This window comes from Tursiops truncatus, chromosome 3 (assembly GCF_011762595.2).
Source record: "Tursiops truncatus isolate mTurTru1 chromosome 3, mTurTru1.mat.Y, whole genome shotgun sequence".
In the NCBI taxonomy this organism is placed as follows: domain Eukaryota; kingdom Metazoa; phylum Chordata; class Mammalia; order Artiodactyla; family Delphinidae; genus Tursiops; species Tursiops truncatus.
In genome coordinates this window covers 117,463,775-117,486,179 of record NC_047036.1, presented here as the reverse complement: position 1 = coordinate 117,486,179, position 22,405 = coordinate 117,463,775, and the positions used below count along the sequence as shown (strand labels likewise).

The following is a 22,405-nucleotide window of genomic DNA, read 5'->3' as shown; positions in this document are numbered from 1 at the left end:
ACTGGTGTGCAAACAGTAATACAGTTGAATAAAGAGGCATCTTGCTTTGTTATAAGTCCTTTTACAGTGTGAACCCACATTAAAATATTAAGGAGGTGAAATAGTATTAGAATCAGATTCTTAGATCCAGAGAGGAAATGAAAGGATTTTTACAGATAAAGAAACAGAAGCTCAGAGAGTGATAGGACTTGATTATTCTACTTGACTATCATCAGGATAATATCAAGACAAAATTGAGTGAAAACCATAGAATTTTATTAAGGTAAAGCCTTTAAGTTTAAGCTGATTTAGCTAGATATCTGTATTTAATAATGAGTTTGCTTCTTACCACATTGATCCTTTGTAGCCCAGATATCACATTCCTTGACTAGCCAATTTGCGGGAAGACAAGAAGCAGTGATTTAAAACATTTTAATGTGTGAGCAAAGGGTACCTCAAGCTTTGCCTACTTATATATGGTGAAGAGGAGAGACTTGTTTATAAAATGGATTTCAGTGCAGCATGCAGCTATTGTGATTTCCCTGATATAGTAAGTTAACTGAGACACAGTTAATCAGTTTACTGGTTACAATTAGTAATATTGAATGGAGTACCACTTACCTTGGTACATATGGGATTTCTCCTCCTTAAATATCTTATAATTTAATTACTTAATTAACTTCATAAATTATGATTCACATTTAATGAATTATTTTAAAATCATGTCAGTAATCTTAGATTCTGATAATGATAGAAAATATTAGGAAAAATTATTATTATTATTATTTACCTTTTTTTGGCTATGCTGCGCACATGCGCGGTCTTAATTCCACAACCAGAGATCGAACCCGTGTCCCCTGCAGTGGAAGCGTGGAGCCTTAACTGGTGGTCCGCCAGGGAAGTCCCAGGAAACATTATTTTTGAAAGAAGCCTGGACTATAGTAGTCATTCAGTAAATATCATTTGGATAAATTAATTAACCCACTCTAATGATCATATTTCTAGCTATATTAGAAGATTACTGTGAGATCATGCATTCAGCCATGAACATGTCTGACACTGAATACAGAATTCTGAGAGATGAGAGTATAATACACGCTAAGCACTGTTCAAATAAATTTACTTTTATTCTAGCTCTGTTAGTTCCTGTTGTAAGAGATCTAGTAATAGCAATAATAGTAATATTAATATGCTGTAGGATTTTCTTTCATGCTTAAGGCAAATCAGAGAAATATATATCAACATTAAGTGAAATGATAAAAAATAATAAACATACTGAAAAGAAAAAAAGAAAGAATATTATTTTAGATATAAATGGAAAGCAAATTTCCTGAATGAAACAAAAAATTGTTTCATACTGTATTAACTGAGCTCTAGTTAAAGTTAAAGAGTTCAGGACAAAATTCAAACTAGATTTTGTTTACTTATTCCTATATGCTGACATAGTAATAGTGTTGCAGATTAGCTCTTTTCGATCCCTTTTGTCAATCCAAAACAAATGAAATCTAGGTAATATTAACATATATGTGTCACTATATGCCAGATAGTACTCTAAGCATTTTACATACACTAACTCATTTTATCCCTCAAACAACCCTATGAGGTGGGCACTCTTATTAGGCACATTTTATAGACAAAGACATTGAGGAATAGAAAGTTTAAATAATCTGCCCATAGTCACGCACCATGTGAAAATGGCAAAGGTAGGATTCAAACTGTTACAGAATGGCTCCAGAATCCATTCTTTGATCTAACTAAGTGGAATTAGAGAGGTGAACAACATTTTAGGTAATTTAGATCCAAACTTCAGCCTTGCCTTGGGTACACAGATATCATGGGTGAAATATATTTCTATTCAAATTTTCAATTAATATAAGAATCTTTTAAATAGTTTGTCTCCCGTTAGAGATAGGTACCAGCAAAAAGAGGTGCTTACAAAATTTAGAAATTGAAAGGAAAACTAAGAGTCTTTTGTTGAGATCGTTAATTAGGTTTAAAAAAAAAAAACTAAGAGTGACATGAATAATGAATTCCCTGTAGCCTTAAATATATATATATATATATAAATATCTATGTATAGATCTTTTGAAATGTTATCAGTGTGTAAAGTTAAAATCAAGAAAGGTGGCCTAAGATGATAGTTTAACATTGCATCATGGATTATTTTGCCAAACTGCCAAACTTATCAGAAAAAAAACTATTATATCTGCATGGAAGAGGCAATAATGATAAAGAGAATGACTACCTGCAAAACCATTCCATTCCAGTCAGGAAAGCTGCATTATCCATTCTGAAGGATTCATACAACAACTTACACAATTGGTTGCCAGACCTGAAGCACAATATTTAAAACATTTCTTCCATTTTGAATACACAAAGAGAGATAGAATAGTTAGAGGGATACTCTGGTAATTAAATATCAGTTCTAATTCCTCCTTGGTAAAATACAGGCAAGAACTTTAAATATCATTGAGGGAAAGATAAAAATCATTTTAAAGGAATTTGAATACAAGAAGTCCTGAAGTTCAAATGCTAAACACATACTTTGAAGTTTTGAGTAGTCTCACTTGTTTAAAAAAAAAGAGAGAGAATGTTTTTTTAAACTTCATGATGACTTGAGGGCTGTTTTGCTCTTAACTTGGAAGGGGAAAGTACAGAGAGATATTAAGCAATAATTGTTGAAAGGAGAGATGAATTGGTGAAATATGTATTAGATTTTAAATAGTATTTTTAGTTACTAAAATCACACTTCAAATAGTATTATTTCAAAATATTAAGCAGCATTGATAACTGGTAATTATAAATGGTTTGTAGATTTTACTAGAAATTCTTATAAAAGGAATTATCTTTTGGAATTTTCTACTAAATAGATAAATTAGATTCATCAGCTGGCCATTCAAATGAAATAACCGTAAAGGAAACAATACTTGTCACTGGTAAAAGCAAACTAAAATTTAATATATTTTAACCTTTTAATATCTTATAGCTAAACTGAAGCTATGTTTTTAAACAATCACACTAATTGAAATGCAAATTTAGAAAGGAGATATTTGAATAATTAGTGTTTGGCCTTAGAAATTTGTGATGAAATCCAATATAATTTCTAATAATTCCTTGTATTACATACTATATTAAAAATAGGGGCTTCCCTGGTGGCGCACTGGTTGAGAGTCCGCCTGTCGATGCAGGGGACGCGGGTTCGTGCCCCGGTCCGGGAAGATCCCACATGCCGCAGAGCGGCTGGGCCGGTGAGCCATGGCCGCTGAGCCTGCACGTCCGGAGCCTGTGCTCCGCAACGGGAGAGGCCACAACAGTGAGAAGCCCGCGTACCGCAAAAAAAAAAAAAAAAATAGTATTTGTATGTTTAATTTTTCAAGATTGTTTTGGCTACTTGCATTTCCAAGTGAATTTTACCTTCAATTTGCTAATTTCTGCAAACAAAACAAAACAAAACAAAACCAAGCCTGCTGGTATTTTGATAGGGATTCAGTTGAATCTGTGAACCAACGTTAAATCTTCCAACACATGAACAATTTTCCATTTACTTAGGTTTTCTTTCATTTCTTTCACTGATGTTTTATAGTTTTTGGCATACAAGTCTTGCACTTATTAAATTTATTCCTAAGTATTGTATTATTATTATTATTTTGCGGTACGTGGGCCTCTCACTGTTGTGGCCTCTCCCGCTGAGGAGCACAGGCTCCGGACGCGCAGGCTCAGCGGCCATGGCTCACGGGCCCAGCCGCTCCGCGGCATGTGGGATCTTCCCGGACCGGGGCACGAACCCTCATCCGCTGCATCGGCAGGTGGACTCTCAACCACTGCGCCACCAGGGAAGCCCAGCTGTGGGTTTTCATAGTTGCGTTTTATCAAGTTGAGGATATTCCCTATAATTCTTAGTGTTTTTATTGTGAAAAGGTGTATTTTGTACAATGCTTTTCCTGCATTTATTGAAATGGTTGTATGGTTTTCCTTTTCTGTTAATACATTGCATTGATTGATTTTCATATGTTAAATCAACCTGTATTTCTGGGACAAATCCCACTTGGTCATGTTGTATAATCCTTTTCACACGTTGCTGGAGTCAGTTTGCTAATATTTTGTTGAGGATTTTTTATACCTATATTCACAAGAGATATTGGTATTTAATTTCCTTTCCTTGTGTTATCTTTGGTTCTGGCAGCAGGGTAATAGTGGCCTCATAAAATGAATTGGGAAGTGGTCCCTGCTCCCTTTTTTTTAAAACAAGTTTGTGAAATATTGGTGTTAATTCTTTTTTAAAAAAAAATATTTATTTATTTATTTGGCTGCACCTGGTCTTAGTTGCAGCACTCGAGATCTTCGTTGCCACATGCAGGATCTTCATTGCAGCATGCAGTATCTTTAGTTGCGGCATGCGGGATGTTTAGTTGTGGCACGTGGGATCTTTAGTTGAGGCATGCGGGATCTAGTTCCCTGACCAGGGATCAAACCTGGGCCCCCTGTATTGGGAGCATGGAGTCTTAGCCACTGGACCACCAAAGAAGTCCTTGGTGTTAATTTTTTAAATGTTCAGTACAATTCACCAGTGAAGCCATCTAGTCCTGGCTTTTCCTTGTGGAAAGTTTTCTGACTACTGATTAAGTCTTGTTGAAACATTCAGGATGAAGAAATCCATTTCCCCAGAGATAAATATAATGGGAAAAAAAACCCTCAAAAGACAATACTTACAGAAGACAATTTTAATTTTTGATAAACTTCTAATTTTTCTAAAAGTTCAGTTTCTCATCAAAGTCTTTCCTCATGGACAGCCCATATTAGTTGGACACTATTGACTTCAAAAATCTGAACCCATGGGCTTCCCTGGTGGCGCAGTGGTTGAGAGTCCGCCTGCCGATACAGGGGACACGGGTTTGTGCCCCGGTCAAAGTTGAGCAAAGCTTGAGCTAAGCTTCTTAATTAAGGCTTGGATTTGTAGAGCCTGAGGCTGTAACCACTTTGAGACTCCTTCCTCCCTTTGCAAGACTACCAAAACCAGTAATGGTATGAGGGAAACCTCCAATAGAACATGAGTTCTCAATAAAATATCACCAACTAACAAGACTAACAGTGTGAAAAACAGACTCAACAAATAAAAGATGTATACAGAAGAAACAGAGATTGGAACAATATGGAAAGAACTTAAAAGTAAAAGATATTTAATTTCCTCCAACAAAAAAGAAGGAAATGGCAATTGTTTAAAAAAAAAAAAGAACAAATTGTTGTGAAAATCTGCCAAATGGAAATTTTTGGGGAAAAAAGCCCACCAAAAACTATAGTTAATTTTAAAAAATTCAGTATATTGGGTGAATCTCAGGTTTGGACCTAGCAAATATCAGAACATCAAGAATAAAGAAAACATCTTAGAGAAAAGAAGTTTACAGATAAAAGAATGAGAACTAGACTGATAGACTGTTCATCAACAGTCTTCAATACCAAAAGAGGGAGAAGGAAAATTAGTTTACATTTTATTTTTTTATATAAATTTATTTATTTTTTTGCTGCGTTGGGTCTTCGTTGCTGTGCACGGGCTTTTGCTAGTTGCGGTGAGCGGGGTCTACTCTTCGTTGCGGTGCGGGGGCTTCTCATTGAAGTGGCTTCTCTTGTTGCAGAGCATGGGCTCTAGGCGCGTGGACTTCAGTAGCTGTGGCTTGTGGGCTCTAGAGCGCAGGCTCAGTAGTTGTGGTTCACGAGCTTAGTTGCTCCGCAGCATGTGGGATCTTCTCAGACTAGGGCTCGAACCCGTGTCCCCTGCATTGGCAGGCGGATTCTTAACTGCTGCACCAACAGGGAAGTCCCTAGTTTACATTTTAAAATCTATGACCAACCAAACTATTGGCTAAGAACATGAGGATTAGACGTACAAATAACTGAATTATGCCTAATAGGTTGCCAGCTTTAAAACATGTAACAATCTACTCTAAGAAGCAAAATATAGTAGTGGAATATATGTTTAAAAACTGTAATTTTTTAAAGTCCCCATTTGCAAGGAAGCCATATTCAAGGATTAAGGAAGATTTATTAAAAGTGTGGTAAGTTAGTTCACTAGTTTTAATGAGTGATATTTGAATATAGTTTAGTCTTTTAACAACTCTACATAAAAGTTTAAAGTTCATTTTCATCTCTTTGCCTTTCAGTATTAAAAACTAGATTAGAATATTAGTAAGAGATCAATCTGGAAATAATTCACAGTAATGAATTTGTCCATCCTTTAAAAGAAAAACTACTGGGAAATTATTATGAATGTAGAAAGTCATCATTTTTACCTAGTGCTGGACTTTCCGTTGGGGGAATTCCAAAAACTGGCAAAGATACTTAGTACTATACATATAGTGCCCTCGCTGTCATGTACTTAATAAAATATCCAGGTAAAGAAGTTTCTGAAAGTTGTCTTCAAATAAAAGGGTAAAAGGTTTCCAATAGCCAAGAAATAAAAGCAACTTTGAACCAAGAGTAAGGTATAATTTTTTCCTATCTTCAAATTTAGTCCATATGATCTTTTCTGGCTTTACTAAACTCTGATCACTTCTCAACAATATGTGAATTCAGTGCATCTATCAACTAAGATATTATTAAGTATCTGTCTTCTTATGTCTGGGTCTAAATAACTCCCCGGTTATATAGTGCCTCCAATTTGAGTCCAAAATCATATACCATATTGGCCAAAAAAGAACTGGCCTCCATATTTTCTGTAGTTGAAAACTTCCCTGGTTCTCACATGAGCTGGAACTAAGCCAGCCAAATACAGAGAAGTCTTGATCAGAATTCTTTGCCTTTTCTCTGATCTTCATGAAAATTCAGCTAAGTATGAAAAGAAGAAAAAAACATCTGACCAAAGATTCAGATTCAATATCTCTATAAAGTACTTAATGAGTGAAAGGAAATACTGTCTTTCCCCTGATTACTAAAGATTCATGTATTTGACTCTCATACCTAAAATAACACCATTTTAATATGATTATAACTTTATGTGTGATTGAAGACATGTCAGTATTAAACTTTGTTTTTTTTTTACAGTCATTAGGAGTTTTAAATTTTTGAGCTGTAATTGACATGTAACACTATATTGGCTTCAGGTGTGACAATGATTTGATATTTGTGCATATTGCAAATGATGACATAAGTCTAGTTAACATCTAGTTAACAACATTCTTTTTCTCTTTTGAGAATTTTCAAAATCTTTGAGAAACTTCAGTTCTCTTTCTTCTAGTCATGAGTATTCAATTTCTGGAAAGTTCTATGCCTCTGGATGAGAAAATGCCTATGAGGAGAAATTTTATTTTGTCCTAATCAGATTTTTAAATTGGGGACTAAATATTTTGTACTTTAAAATAAGGTTTTTTTCTATTTCATTCAAATTAGACATAAAAATTGATGTTTGGTTGCTTCAAGAGTTTATTCTTAGTTGCAGTTAATTTAGACTTTCACAGTGATATCGCTCTCTCCCCTTTAGAACTTCCCATTCTTCTAATCTTCTTTTAATTACTCTATAGGAGGTAGACTGCTGATGTGGTTGGGCAGTGTTTATCCCAGAAGGACCATACATAATCCTAAGTCATGTCAGGGTGAGATCTGAAGGAGGGAACTAAGAGAGGAAACAAAGAACATATTTCCTTCATATATCACCATATAAATGCCAAGTAGATATTAATTCTTTTAAAGTAGGATTGGATGGGACACCACTTTTGCTATAAAGCATTTAGAGAACATATGTACATGTACTTTCTTGAAATTTTTTTAAAATGGCCCTCAGGTTGGTAATACTTACATCTCAGAAATTAAAAAACAAATTGTCATTCCACCAGATGCTTATTAAATAATCTTTTCATGCCAAATGGAAAAGCACGATCAGTTGTTCAAAATGCCTATGTTTAATTTTTTTTCTCAGTCATCCATCATAAATACACTTTAGGCAAATCTAAGAGTAATCTGACCTATTAACCTACATTTTTTGTCCATTTTTAGCCAATATAAGCATATACAGTGTTGAAATATTAATTGCAAATGTCAAAACAGAAAATGAATTATATGTGTAAGTTTTATTTGAGTACTAAGCCCCTACAGAATGATACACCTTAAAATGGTACATATTAAAACATTTTTAGTTATCCACTTCATTAACCACAGACAAAGCTGCTTTAGGAGTATTATAAAGAATATTACCTGACTATATTCAATAGGGTAAATTATAATATTGGTGGTTCAGAACTCTCTCTACATTGCTTTGGATAGAGAATTTGAAATGACTACCTTAAATAAACCTATTTGAAATCATCATTAAAAGATAATGCATTTATTTTTATTCAGCTATTAGAAAAAGAAAGAGGCATTAATACTGGATTGAAAAGGTAGGAAGCAGATGAAAAAAGAACATGCAGGGTTAACTAGACAGAAAGTAAAATCAAGATATAAACAAAATACTATATCAACTCAAGAGCCTTGACTTAAAAGAAAGCATTTGTAGCCAGACAACTTTCTGATTCTTCTGTTAATGAAACCTACGCTATTCTTGCAATTGCCTTTTTGCACTAGTCCTGCCCAGTGTCTTGAACCAGACCACTAGGGAGAATCGGCTTCAAGAAGTTAAACTCATTTAACCTGGAGCCTCCCGTCAGACACACCTCGTACTGGTAGCTCTGGGACAGGGTCCCCGTGCCGCTGACGTCCACCAGGTGGCCCGGAAAGTGGCCCTCGGGCACCGAGCAGCGACTCACCGAGGCCGCCCCGCCCCTCCTGCACAGCCGCACGGCGACGAACACCAGCACCGAGAAGACGAAGAGCGACGACACCGACGCCAAGGCGACCACCAGATAGACGGTGAGCGGGGCGGCCGGGACCGCGTCCGCCGCTTCCGCTTCCGGGGCCGGCAGGTAGGGCTGCGAGAAGCCGTCCACCAGCAGCACGTGCAGCGTGACGCTGGCCGAGAGCAGCGGCTCGCCGTTGTCCTTGACCAGCACCACCAGCCTGTGCTTGGCCGCGTCGCGCTCGCTCAGCAGCCGGGCCGTGCGCACCTCGCCGTTGTGCGCCCACACGCCGAACAGCCCGGGCTCCGTGGCCTTGAGCAGCTGGTACGACAGCCAGGCGTTCTGGCCCGAGTCGCCGTCCACCGCCACCACCTTGGTCACCACGTAACCCGCCTCGGCCGCCCTGGGCACCAGCTCGGTGCAGGGCGCCGAGGCGTTCTGCAGCGGGTACAGCACGAAGGGCGCGTTGTCGTTGTCGTCCACCACGAGCACGCGCACCAGCGCCTGGCTGCTGAGCGCGGGCGAGCCGCGGTCGGCGGCGACCACGCGGAACTCGAACGCCCGCAGGGCCTCGTAGTCCAGGGACCTCAGGGCGAACAGGTGGCCGTTGTCCGGGTTGATGGACACCAGGGAGGCCAGGGGCACGTGCGCGTCGAGGGGCGGCAGCAGCGAGTAGGTGACCTGGGCGTTGGCGCCCGCGTCTCTGTCTGTGGCGCGGACGCTGCCGATGTGGAGGGCAGGGCTGTTGTTCTCGCGGACGGACAGGGTGTAGGAGTTCTGGGTGAAGGCGGGGGCGTTGTCGTTGACGTCGGACACCAGCACGGTTATGTTGTGCTCGGTTTTCAGCCTGGGGATTCCCATATCTGTGACTGTGATGGTGATGTTGTACTCAGCTCTGATCTCTCTGTCCAGCTCTCCTTCTGACAATAGGGTATAAAAATTCTCTGCAGATGGTTTCAGGATGAAGGGGAGATCGTTCTCGATGGAACACACCATTTTCCCATTGTCTCCAGAGTCTAGGTCGGAAACACTGAAAACAGCCACCACAGTCTCTGGCGAGTTCTCTGGGATAGGGCTGGTAATTGAGGACAAGATCAGTTCTGGTGGGTTGTCGTTCACATCAACCACCTGAACTATCACTGTTGATTTTCCTGAAAGGCCTCCACCATCCTTGGCTTCTATGTCCACTTCGTAAGTATGGATCGCCTCAAAATTCAAATATTTGATTAGTCGGATATCACCAGTAATTGGATTTAGTTGAAAAGTTTTTCTAATTTCTTCAGAAACATGAAACAATGCATATGATATTGTCCCCAGATTTCCTGTATCTAAGTCAGAAGCTGAAACAGTGACAATAAGAGAGTTAACAGGGCTGTTCTCTAGAACTTGAACCTCATAGAGGGACTGTGTAAATTCTGGGGTGTTGTCGTTTATGTCTAAGACCAGGATGTGAACCTGGACGGTCCCAGACCTCCGTGGAGTCCCGCCATCCAGCGCAGTGAGCATTAACCTAAGCTCTGGCTGCTCCTCACGATCCAGTGCTTTGTCTAGTACTAGTTCTGGGTACTTCCTTCCATCCCTACGACTGCGTGTGAGAACGTGGAAATGGGAATTAGGAGTGATCGTGTAGTTTTGGAGACTGTTTCTTCCCACATCCAAGTCTTCAGCATTTCCCAAAGGAATTATTGTTCCTGGGGGCGTGTTTTCTGGGATTTTCAGCTGCATTTCATTTTCAGAGAATGCCGGAGAATGGTCATTTACGTCTATCACCTGGAGCTCATTTGTAATAAACTGCAAGGGATTTTGCAGGAATATCTGAAACTGCAGTATGCATGGCTCTGCGGAGCCGCATAGCTCCTCCCGGTCCAATTTCTCATGCAGGAGCAAATCACCGGTCTGATGGTTGAGCTGAAAATACTGTCTGTTCCCTTTAGACACAACTTGGGCCCCTCTCGCGGCCAGTTTCCCTACACTCAGCCCCAGATCCTTTGCTAGATTGGAGATGAAAAACCCCCTCTCTTTTTCCTCAGCCACAGAGTAGCGTCTCGACTGGGACCCAGCCAGAGACCCACCCAGAAAAACAAAGAGAAACAGGACTTGCCTTTGTCTAAGAAAGCGCTCCCCTCCGGCCTCCATTGCATTCTCTGCCATGTTCTTCCGAGAAATATTGTCAAGCTAGCCTCCAACAGCACTGGGAAACGCAGTCTTTTGCCTCCTAACCTTTGAAGAAAACCTAGCGAATAATCCTTACCAGAGTCTTAGATTTGCTTGCTTAAAAATCTGCTCCGACTCAGAACCCCTAGTTTACTGCAGTGAATCGTTGTGTTACTGAGTATACACAGTGCCTGCGGTTTAATTCTCCTTCTTAGTCAACAGCGCCACCGTGCGTTCGCTCACAGTTTCAGAATCTTGGAGAAGGTGATGTTTGCTGGGCTTTTTGTTTTGATTTTTTTAATCGCTTATTCCCTTTTATCAAACCGAGTTGATGCTACTGTAGGAATTCCTTCTGTTATATGGTTCAAATAAACACAATCTAGGGAGAAGAAATGCGCTCTTATCTAAAAGAAGTGACTGTCCCTGGTAGAGTCCCATTTCCATGATTTTGCGGAAGTGGGCACCTGCTAGAACTACTCACCCCACCTCCTGTAATTATTACAGAAAAAGTTTTACAAGATTTTGCTCTAAGTGATGAAGCTTCGCTTTCCTACTTGTGTTTTTCTTTATTTTCCAAATTTTGTAAAATGCACACGAGTTGCATTTATAGTCAGAAAAATGCTACGAAAAGACAACCTCAAGCAAGGTGATAAAAAATTATAATAGATCATGTCAGGGGATATATCCAGAGACCACAAATGCCTAATTCCTTCCACATTTTCGCACTCACTCAAGGAACACAGAGCTTTCTCCTCTTCCTATTTCACAGTAATTCTATGATTACTGGTTTCATCTGTATTAACTCTTTAATCTGCATAACTGTATTTCACCTGTGGAAACCGATATTTATTGCGTTTGTAGAAGTTAGATGTATTGTGGTAATAAGACACACTATGTCTATATATCTTATAGAGTTTCCCATCTAATGGGGTGAACAGAATTTAAACAGATGTTTAAACAGTACTATACAGGAAATGTATAATGAGTGCACTGGAAGTATACAATATGGAGACCTAACTCAATGGGGGCATTCAGAAAGTTTCCCAAAGATGTCCCATTTAATCTGGAATATGAAGGATGAGAAGAAGTTTGCCAGGCTAAAACTAAAATGGGAGGATTCCATATATAAGGAATGCAAAGGCCCGGGGACAGTAAAGCATAGCTGTTCTAGATAATGAAGGTAGGATAGTGTACCCAAAGTTTAGTGTCTCAAGAGTAAGTGGGGGGCTTCCCTGGTGGCGCAGTGGTTAAGAATCCACCTACCAATGCAGGAGACACGGGTTCGAGCCCTGGTCCAGAAGATCCCACATGGCGAGGACTAAATTAGCCCACACGCCCTAGAGCCCGTGCTCTGCAACAAGAGAAGCCACCACAATGAGAAGCCCGTGCACCACAACGAAGAGCAGCCCCAGCTCGTGGCAACTAGAGAAAGCTGGTGCGCAGCAACGAAGACTCAGCGCAGCCAAAAATAAATAAATAGACATTTAAAAAAAAAAGAAACATAAATATCACCTAATAAATAAAAAAGAGTAAGTGGGAAGACAAGGCTGGACAGGGAGGCAGGGGCCAAATAATAGGTGGCTGGATTTTATTCTAAGAGTGAAAGGAAGCTATTGCAAGGTTTTGGGCAGAGTAACGAAACAGCACAAATATCATGTGTTCAATATAGCTTCTTCACAATTATAAGTAATGTTATATGAAGGACCATTTATTAAATTTACTCTTAATATTAGTGATACTAAAAATAACAGGGCTTCCCTGGTGGCGCAGTGGTTAAGAGTCCGCCTGCTGATGCAGGGGACGCAGGTTCGTGCCCCAGTCTGGGAAGATCCCACATGCCGCGGAGCGGCTGGGCCCGTGAGCCATGGCCGCTGAGCCTGCGCGTCCAGAGCCTGTGCTCCACAACGGGAGAGGCCACAACTGTGAGAGGCCCGCGTACCGAAAAAACAAAAACAAAAACAAAAACAAAACAAAATTACACTTCTTATCCTTATGTTATCTTATTTGGACATAACTGCAAGCTATTTAAATAGCTGTTATCATTTCTGGGGGTACAGAAATTATATGACTTATCCAAGATCCAACAGGTAATAATTTGATACCAAGATACTTCTCTATATGAATGCTAAACTCAAAATGAGACCTTTAAATTTTATATTATAATTTTAATAGTATGTTCAAATAAACATAAAATAATATAAAAATTTAAAGATAGTCTGAAGAACATTAAAAATTAAAATTCCATTTTAATGTGTGGATCAGTAATTGAACTGCAAGAAATAAATAAGAATAAAGAAAGTTAAATGAATCACTTAAGGAATTATGGAAGGAAAATATACATCATAAAATTGAAAACACAATTTCCCCATGTGGATTCCTTAAGCTAGTTGGCAGGAGAGGAGATTAAAATTAAGCAGAAAAAGAAAAAGGAAAACTATCTTGAAGGAAAGAGACACCAAGCACTAATAACTGCATAATGTTTGAATAACAGTGAAGTTCTGTTAATAACCAAAAATTAAATCAGAGAGCATTTAATTCCAGCAAAATTTGTCCTGTGAGTATTTTAATGTATTTGAGTGTCAGTATTTCACAGATGAAATAAAGACATTTCTTTCCTTCAATCAGTCATTTAAAATTTTTATGAAGAACCTAGTCTTGCAGTCATTGTGCTAATCATGCAGTAAATGGAGAGCTACTGAGAAACGTAACTCAAGCACTAAAAAGGAAACCAAAAAGCACTGAAAAGTCTAGGAAACTGAAAGGGGGAAAATGGAAGTATTCAGTGAAAAAAAAATAGAATGAGCAAACCAAGATAAATATTTTTTCCATGGGCTTATTTCCAATTGAATCATAAATGCTCCAGATATTATTTTAAAATGCAATGCCAAATTACATATGAAGTTTCTAAAATTTGGTCATAGACAAAAACATGTACTCTCTCAGATCTTTTGGATTTTAATGAAGTACTCAAAGAACAGATGGTTTTAAATAATTAAAACAGATTTTTAAATGGTGGGATTGAAACAGTCAGAGGTTTTAAAATTTTTAATAAAAAGCATGAATAATTAGCATGTCTGAAAATGACTGGACATTGCTATTTATTTAACTACAGTTTAGAATATTGGTAGTTGATTTATTGAAGACTTTTAATGTGGATGATTTGTAGAATCCAACAGTCAAGGTTTTCACAATCTCTAAAGAATCATACTTAACAGGTATGAACATTTTAAGGAAGTATATATTTAGAAAAGCGTGAGAGGGTGCTTTGTTATTCATGAATGTACCTATGATAATGGTTTTAGCCAATGTGAGTTCACAGGAAGAAAGTTTAAACTAGCCTAAGAGAATACTCTATACAAACACAAATATTCTGGGTAGGAAAAAAGAGTAACCCTATGTACTTATTGCAAACTTTCAAAAATGTAGGAATGCAAAAATTACCTAGGGACTGTGGAAGGTGAATTTTGAAAAAAAGTGCTCTAAAAATTAAAGACTTCAGAAAATACAAAATATACTTTCACACATTAAACCGAATTAAGTTACAGTGATATTAACAGTAAGAAAGAAAATTTGCATTCATTATACCACAGAGCAGCACATCTAGAAACACCAGTAACATGCGCTGAATTGGAATAAGATGGTTACATTTCAAATACAAAGAAAACAACTCCAATGGGCAAGGCAGTAAAAAAGGACTCTGCACAATTTGACTGAGACGGCATCATAGACCCTTATTAAAATTTAACTGAATTCAAAACTATTCCTGAAACTGGGGTTTGCCTCACTAACCCTCTCCTCATCTTGAGTAAGGAAGTTTGGGATAACCGGCTTGAGGAACTTGAAAGTCCCAGAGCCTCCCGTCAGACACACCTCGTACTGGTAGCTCTGGGACAGGGTCCCCGTGCCGCTGACGTCCACCAGGTGGCCCGGAAAGGGGCCCTCGGGCACCGAGCAGCGACCCACCGAGGTCGCCCCGCCCCTCCTGCACAGCCGCACCACGACGAACACCAGCACCGAGAAGACGAAGAGCGACGACACCGACGCCAAGGCGACCACTAAGTAGACGGTGAGAGGGGCGGCCGGGGCCGCGTCCGCCGCTTCCGCTTCAGGGGCCGGCAGGTAGGGCTGCGAGAAGCCGTCCACCAGCAGCACGTGCAGCGTGACGCTGGCCGAGAGCGGCGGCTCGCCGTTGTCCTTGACCAGCACCACCAGCCTGTGCTTGGCCGCGTCGCGCTCGCTCAGCAGCCGGGCCGTGCGCACCTCGCCGTTGTGCGCCCACACGCCGAACAGCCCGGGCTCCGTGGCCTTGAGCAGCTGGTACGACAGCCAGGCGTTCTGGCCCGAGTCGCCGTCCACCGCCACCACCTTGGTCACCAGGTAGCCCGCCTCGGCCGCCCTGGGCACCAGCTCGGTGCAGGGCGCCGAGGCGTTCTGCAGCGGGTACAGCACGAAGGGCGCGTTGTCGTTGTCGTCCACCACGAGCACGCGCACCAGCGCCTGGCTGCTGAGCGCGGGCGAGCCGTGGTCGGCGGCGCCCACGCGGAACTCGAACGCCCGCAGGGCCTCGTAGTCCAGGGACCTCAGGGCGAACAGGTGGCCGTTGTCCGGGTTGATGGACACCAGGGAGGCCAGGGGCACGTGCGCGTCGAGGGGCGGCAGCAGCGAGTAGGTGACCTGGGCGTTGGCGCCCGCGTCTCTGTCTGTGGCGCGGACGCTGCCGATGTGCAGGGCGGGGCTGTTGTTCTCGCGGACGGACAGGGTGTAGGAGTTCTGGGTGAAGGCGGGGGCGTTGTCATTGACGTCGGACACCAGCACGGTTATGTTGTGCTGGGTTTTCAGTCTCGGTGTCCCCATATCTGTGACGGTGATGGTGATGTTATATTCGGATCTTGTTTCTCGGTCCAGGGCTGTGTTTGTGACTAAACTGTAAAAATTTTCAACAGAGGGTTTAAGAATGAAGGGAAGATCATCTTGGATGGAGCAAACCATCCTTCCATTGTCTCCAGAGTCAGGATCTGAAACGCTGAATACAGCAATTACAGTCTCCTGCAAGCTTTCTGGGATCTCAGTGATAAGCGTTGACATGGTCAGTTCCGGCGGGTTGTCATTCAAATCCATCACTTGGACAAACACCACACAACTGCCAGAAAGGCCCCCACCATCTGTCGCCTGAATATTTAATGTATAAGTCTGAATAGATTCAAAATCCAGTTCCTGTGTTAAAAGGAGTTCTCCCGATTTTGCATTTATTCCAAATGTTTTCCGAATATCCTCAGATGCCTGGGAAAGTACGTAAGATATTTCTCCATAGGTTCCAATATCTAAATCTCTGGCAGAGACAATGGCAACCTGGGATCCAATGGGGCTGTTTTCTAGGACATGCGCCTCATAGTGCAGCTTTACAAACTCGGGGGCATTATCATTGATGTCTAAGACTTCAATGCGGATTAGGGCGGTCCCAGACCTGGGTGGAATTCCGCCATCCAGCGCTGTGACGGTTAATCTGATCTCAGGCTGTTCCTCTCTATCCAGTGCTTTGTCCAGCACCAGCTGTGGTAATATTGTGCCGTCGGAACTGTCTTGTAATTTAAGATGGAAGTGGGAATTGGGGCTGACTGTGTAACTTTGGAGACTGTTGCTTCCTACATCTAAGTCCTGGGCACGCTCTATTAGGAAAGTAGTTCCAGGAGTGATACTTTCTGAAATTTTCAATATTATTTCTTTGTCTAGGAAAACTGGAGAATGATCATTTATGTCCCTAATCCGTAGCTCAGCCTGGAAAAACTTCAAGGGATTTTCCAGTAACATCTGGAAAGGTAGTACACAGGGCTCGGTAGGGCCACATAGCTCCTCCCGGTCCAGTTTCTCATTTAACAACAAATCCCCGGTCTGCCTATCAAAATGCAAACGCACTTTTTTCCCTTTGGAAACGACCCGGGGGGCCCGAGCAGCTAGATCATCTACCTCCAACCCCAAGTCTTTCAACAGATTGGCCACAAAGGAGCCACTGTCCATTTCCTCAGCCACTGAATAACGCCTAGGCTCAGAGCCAGCCTGAGCTATGCCCAGCCAAACAAAGAATATCAAGACTTGCCTTTGTTTCAGAAAGCATTTCTTCCTCGCTCCTGCCTCCATCGCTCTCTCGTCTCCCAGCAAACTTAACCCAGCTCGGATTCACGTTGTCGCTGATCTATCTCCCAGTATCACTCAGACACTGGGATAAGTGGAGATGCCTATGGCCCTGATTTCCCGGAGCAACTGCCTTAGAAAGCCTCCTTTTCCTGCTTGCTTCTTTAGCAGAGCATCTAGCTAGAGGAACGCAGACTGGTAGCTGTCTTCCTTCTACTTCTAATGCTGCAGCGCCACCCTGCGTCCTTTCCGAGTGTTTCTTTTTACCAAAGCATTAAGGAAATCCCAATCCTTTCTTTCAGACTGATGGCAATCTAAATGGAATATTTTCAAGTAGTGTCTCTCAATGTACCGAAGTAACAATAATTCCATATTAACTAAAATCCAGTCCCTAATAACTTTTTAAAATTATCCTTCCATTATCCTCCCCCAGTTTTCTTCAACTTAAATAAGAATTCATATTCACTCTTGAATTCCTTTTATAAATGCACTTATTTTCTTAACCACTTGACATAAGGAATGTCTTAGAAAATTTGTTTTTTTTTTTTTTTTTGCAGTACGTGGGCCTCTCACTGTTGTGGCCTCTCTCTTCCTGGACCGGGGCACGAACCCGTGTCCCCCGCATCAGCAGGCGGACTCTCAACCACTGCGCCACCAGGAAAGCCCAGAAAATTTGTTTTTAAACCAAGTTTCATGATTGTATTGGTGTTACATCTGTTGTATTGGTGTTACATCTGTTTATTCTAGAACAGTCCCCTGTATTTTATTGATATTGAATTTTTTGAAGTGTCCAGATCAGTTTTCTTATAGGTAAACAAAAGATAAAAATAGCTAAGGCATTGGTACTTGTGACTATAAATTAACAATTAGCTATGCTTCAGAAGAAAAGAAAACACTACTGAAGATAGAGCAATAAAACAACAACTATAGCATTATTCAGAAAGGGGGTGTTTCCTCTGCTTTTTACCCAGAGCCCAAAAAGCAAGAATGCCAACGGTCATAGCTGTCTCCACATACTATCTTGTTTTTAGCTTCAAAGAACCTAATATAATTGGAGATAAGGTGATGTTAAAGAGATGGATCTCCCGTCTCTCTGTCTTGCATTAGGTTGGCAGGATATCGGGATTTTTTTTTTTTTTACATTCAATGGAAAGAAAATTCTGGAAGGAAGGACCAAGGCATTTTCTTTTTATTCCAGAGTTCTGAGATAATCCTTAAAGAGGTGAAGTCTTCTTCTGGAAATACTTGTAGGATGAGCAGGTAAGTGTCAACATCACCAATTTTATGGAATTGTCATCCAACATCTTTTACATGAAGAAAGGTATTTCTGAAACTATGTCCTATGTAAATTGCCTGAATGTTTGCCATGTAGCCATGAAGTTGCCTGGTAATTTTCTTGCAGTGGATGTTTATAATGCACAGATATGAGTGGTATTTAAAATGTGTGGTGAGTACGCACCAGAGATTGGAGAATTCAGTGAGACTGGAAAATTCAGTGAGCCTGGAGAATTCTGTGAACAGCTCCTTAATATACTGAGAATAAATCTTGAGCAGGCTTTGACAACCAGGTTGCTGAGGAGCATGCATCTCAAAGGTTGTCACTGATTGTCACGATCTGGACCTTAGGAGGTCTGAGACTAGTGTTGATACCTACCATTTTCTTCTGTGAGAGTTAAACTTACCATAGGTTGTTCTTCATCCAGTGATTTTCCCCCAAGAATGGGCGAATTACTCACCCCACTATTGCATCGAATATTATTGTGAAATTAAACTCCCTGTGTGGTTTCCAATGGTGGAAAATCAGCCAAATCTCATGCACCATCCCCATGCACATTCTGAAACATTCACAACAATTTTTCAAAGGGGCAACATCTCAGATTCATAGATTTTTCTCAGAAAACAAAAAAGTTTACAGGTAATACTTGGAAATGTATAGTTTCTATAGGTCTGGCTTCCTATTCGGGAGGAAAGGCTCTTCTGTGGGTGTATCTAAACTATTCTTTGATCTCTTAATAGTTTAGATCCACCCACAGAAGAGCCTTTACTCACGAATCTTTGGTCAGTTTGGAAACCACCTTGCTCAGGTCTGTCTGCCCGCCGCTACGCAGACACTCCCCTTTCCGCTGCGAGGCCAAATCTCCAGGAACCGGCTATAAAAAGCAGCCTTCCTTTTCCTGGACTGCTTACGCTACGCCCAGGAAGTAAAGGAAAACTCACCACTTGCCTTTTCTGCTGGATTTTCTCTCAGTTTCCAGCATAGCCTCTTGGACTGCGTTGTCTTTAATGAAAGAAGCCTTCGGAAGTCTTCCAGTAGGGATAACATCAACATATATCTAGCTCCCATTTGTTTGAAGAAAGGTCTAAAATCTCAGCTTGCTGCCGACGTTTTCCAAGGCGCGTCAACCCCAAGCCCCTCAGTTTTGTCTTTTGTAAAATGGAGTCTGTGGCAAGCGCCTGGCTCCACTTCCATTTTTAGCCTGCAGCGCCGCCAGGCGTCTAAACTGAAAACCTGGTTTGTACAGCGCTTTCCCTCAGAAACTGTCAAAAAACAACAACAACAACAAAAACAAAAGTGTTCGTGTCACGTGGTCTAGTGGCACAATTCTTACCTCCTGATAGTATAAATTACTTCTCCGACTTTGGGTTTAGCTAATTACAATTTTTAATTAGTATACGGCTTTATTATCATCCAGCTGTACAATTTCTTTTGAGAGTAATTTGAATTTGATTTCTTCCATTTAGACAGGCCAGTCGTTTGGCTGTACATTCACTGAGTTTTTAAATTCATCGGCAGGTGTTTATTACACACAGATTAATTTCAGGCACTGTGAAAGGCATTAGGGATATAAAATGGAATAAAGCCTGGTACTTACACCCCAAGAGGTTACAGCCTAGAAGTAAAGTAAAGCGATAATTACTGTAGTGAGTCATAAGTGCTAAGACACTGATTTGCACAGGCACTCTGAAGTACTCAAAAGGAATATTTAAGCAAGAACAGAAATGGGGTATCAGGAAAGATTCTCAGAGGAGGTGAGGTTCGATGTAAGTTGAATTTTATGGTACCAACTTAAAAAGAAGCCCATTGAAATAGTTTTCGACTGCAGATAATGTAGATAAAGTATTTCTGATTTTACAGGAAAGAAGATTTACTCAAATGATGGGAACATCATGGCTTATTTGGGATACAGTCTTTTACTCAGTCAACATCACAGAGTTCTGTATGACGTGTTGTGGGGTGACAACTAACTAAAAGTCTAGGGCTGGGCCCTTGTTTCCTATTTCAATTTGCTCATCTACCTAATACTCAACTTAAAGGAGAGTCCTAAGCATGAGTATGTGCGTGTGTGAGTGGCTTCTTCTGTTAACAATATCTTTAGGAGATATTTTTGAGTGGTGATTAAGAGCACAGACTTTTATGTCAGGAAATATTCAAGTACTGGCTGTGCTACATCGTATATGTTAAGTTAGGAAAATTCTTTACTCTCTCCAGACTTCAGTTTCCTCATCTGAAGGGAAAAAAAAAAAAAAACAACGGATGTAAGGACGGTACCTACTTCATGAATTTGTAAGAACTAAGTGAAACAATGCTTATGAAATAGTCAGCCTAGTTCTTGGAACATCATAGTGTTTCATAAGTGCTAGCTATTTTAAGTGGTGATACAGTGAAAACAGGGAACTTATCTACATAGTTCGGTTTACTCCTACCAACAAATGTAAGTCTAAATGACTCCCTTGTGTATGTTGGTGGGAATGTAAATTGGTGCAGCCACTATGGAAAAGAGTATGGAGGTTCCTCAAAAAAAGAACTATCATATGATCCAGCAATTCCACTTATGGGTATATATCTGAAGGAAATGAAATCACTATCTCGAAGAAATATTTGCACCCCTATGTTCATTGTAGCATTATTCACAATAGCCAAGACATGGAAAAAACCTAAGTGTCCATCCATGGATGAATAAAGAAAATGTGGTGTGTATATATACATGGTAATTATGTCAGAAAAAGGATATGTTAACTGACCTTACTGTGGTAAACATCTTGCAGCAGAAAGGGGAATATTAGAGTAGTGGCAAGAGGACAGACCCAAGCAGGGTGGTTTACAAAGAAACCAAAGAATATCTTAGATCCACCCACAGAAGAGCCTTTGGTTCCAAAGGGAAGGCAGATGTATAGAAGTGCTACATTTCCAAGTATTACTTGTAGACTTCCTTTCTGTATTCTGAGAAAAATCTATGAATCTGAGATGTTCTCCCTTTGAAAAATTCTTCTAGAGTACCAGAATGTACATGAGGAAGTGCATGAGATTTGCGTGAATATTCCATCATTGGAAACTACACAGTCAGTTCAATTTCCGTTTTGTTGTTGTTGTAATTATGGTGACAATATTGAGCTCTCCTCTCATAGCAACTTTCTATTATTGAAGTATAGTTCATTTACACTATCATGTTAGTTTCAGGTGTACAGCAAAGTGATATAGATATATATACATACATATATATATTCTTTTTCAGATTCATTTTCATTATAGGTTATTACAAGATATTGAATATAGCTACCTGTGCTATATAGTAAATCCTTGTTGTTTATCTGTTTTATATATAATATTGTATATCTGTTACTCCAAACTCCTATTTTATCTCCTCCCCCTTCCCCTTGAGTAACCATAATTTTGTTTTCTGTCTGTGAGTCTTTCTAATTTGTAAACAAATTTATTTGTATTATTTCTTATATTCCATATATCAGCGATACCAGATAATATTTGTCTTTCTTGGTCTGACTGACTTCACTTTCTATGATAATCTCTAAGTCCATCCATGTTGCTGCAAATGGCATTATTTCATTCTTTTACACGGCTGAGTAACATTCTTTTTGTATATGTACACCACATCTTTATCCATTCATCTGTTGATGGACATTTCCATTGTTTCCATGTTTTGGCGATTGTGAGTAGTGCTGCTATGAACGTAGGGGTGCGTGTATCTCTTTGAATTATAGTTTTGTCTGGATTATGGCCAGGAGTGGGATTGCTGGATCATATGGTACTCTATTTGTAGTTTTTATAGGAATCTCCATGCTGTTCTCCATAGTGGCTGCACCAATTTACATTCCTATGAACAGTGTAGGAGGGTTGCCTTTTCTCCACACTGTCTCCAGCATTTATTTGTAGACTTTTATTTTTAACATCTTTATTGGGGTATAATTGCTTTACAATGGTGTCTTAGTTTCTGCTATATAACAAAGTGAATCAGTTATACATATACATATGTTCGCATATCTCTTCCCTCTTGCGTCTCCCTCTCTCCCACCCTCCCTACCCCACCCCTTTTAAAGATGGCCATTCTGACCGGTGTAAGGAGGTACCTTATTATAGTTTTGAT

The 22,405-nt window shown here is 40.4% G+C and overlaps 2 protein-coding genes across 3 annotated transcripts; both read right to left on the bottom strand.

Moving 5' to 3' along the window:
- Positions 1-5,503: 5,503 nt before the first annotated feature.
- LOC117311926 (protocadherin beta-3-like) lies at positions 5,504-11,981 on the bottom strand. Of its 2 annotated transcripts, XM_073802604.1 has the most exons (2): positions 8,619-11,981; positions 5,504-7,582 (listed from the first exon to the last, which is right to left on the bottom strand). In XM_073802604.1, exons 1-2 carry the CDS (start codon positions 10,890-10,892, stop codon positions 7,553-7,555), a joined length of 2,304 nt encoding a protein of 767 aa, XP_073658705.1. In that variant the 5' UTR covers positions 10,893-11,981; the 3' UTR covers positions 5,504-7,552. The 2 variants fall into 2 exon arrangements, with proteins under 2 accessions (XP_073658705.1, XP_033711034.1); XM_033855143.2 differs by lacking the exon at positions 5,504-7,582 and having other exon boundaries at positions 8,018-11,981.
- A 652-nt stretch (positions 11,982-12,633) lies between these two features.
- Positions 12,634-17,571, bottom strand: LOC117311629 (protocadherin beta-2). Its single transcript, XM_033853282.2, has one exon. The coding sequence runs from the start codon at positions 17,028-17,030 to the stop codon at positions 14,637-14,639; it is 2,394 nt and encodes a 797-aa protein (XP_033709173.1). The 5' UTR covers positions 17,031-17,571; the 3' UTR covers positions 12,634-14,636.
- Between the last annotated feature and the right edge of the window lie 4,834 nt (positions 17,572-22,405).

Bases quoted from the DNA above. Each gene is read 5' to 3' on its own strand.
- LOC117311629 (XM_033853282.2), bottom strand. From the start codon at position 17,030: ATGGAGGCAGGAGCGAGGAAGAAATGCTTTCTGAAACAAAGGCAAGTC.
- LOC117311926 (XM_033855143.2), bottom strand. From the start codon at position 10,892: ATGGCAGAGAATGCAATGGAGGCCGGAGGGGAGCGCTTTCTTAGACAA.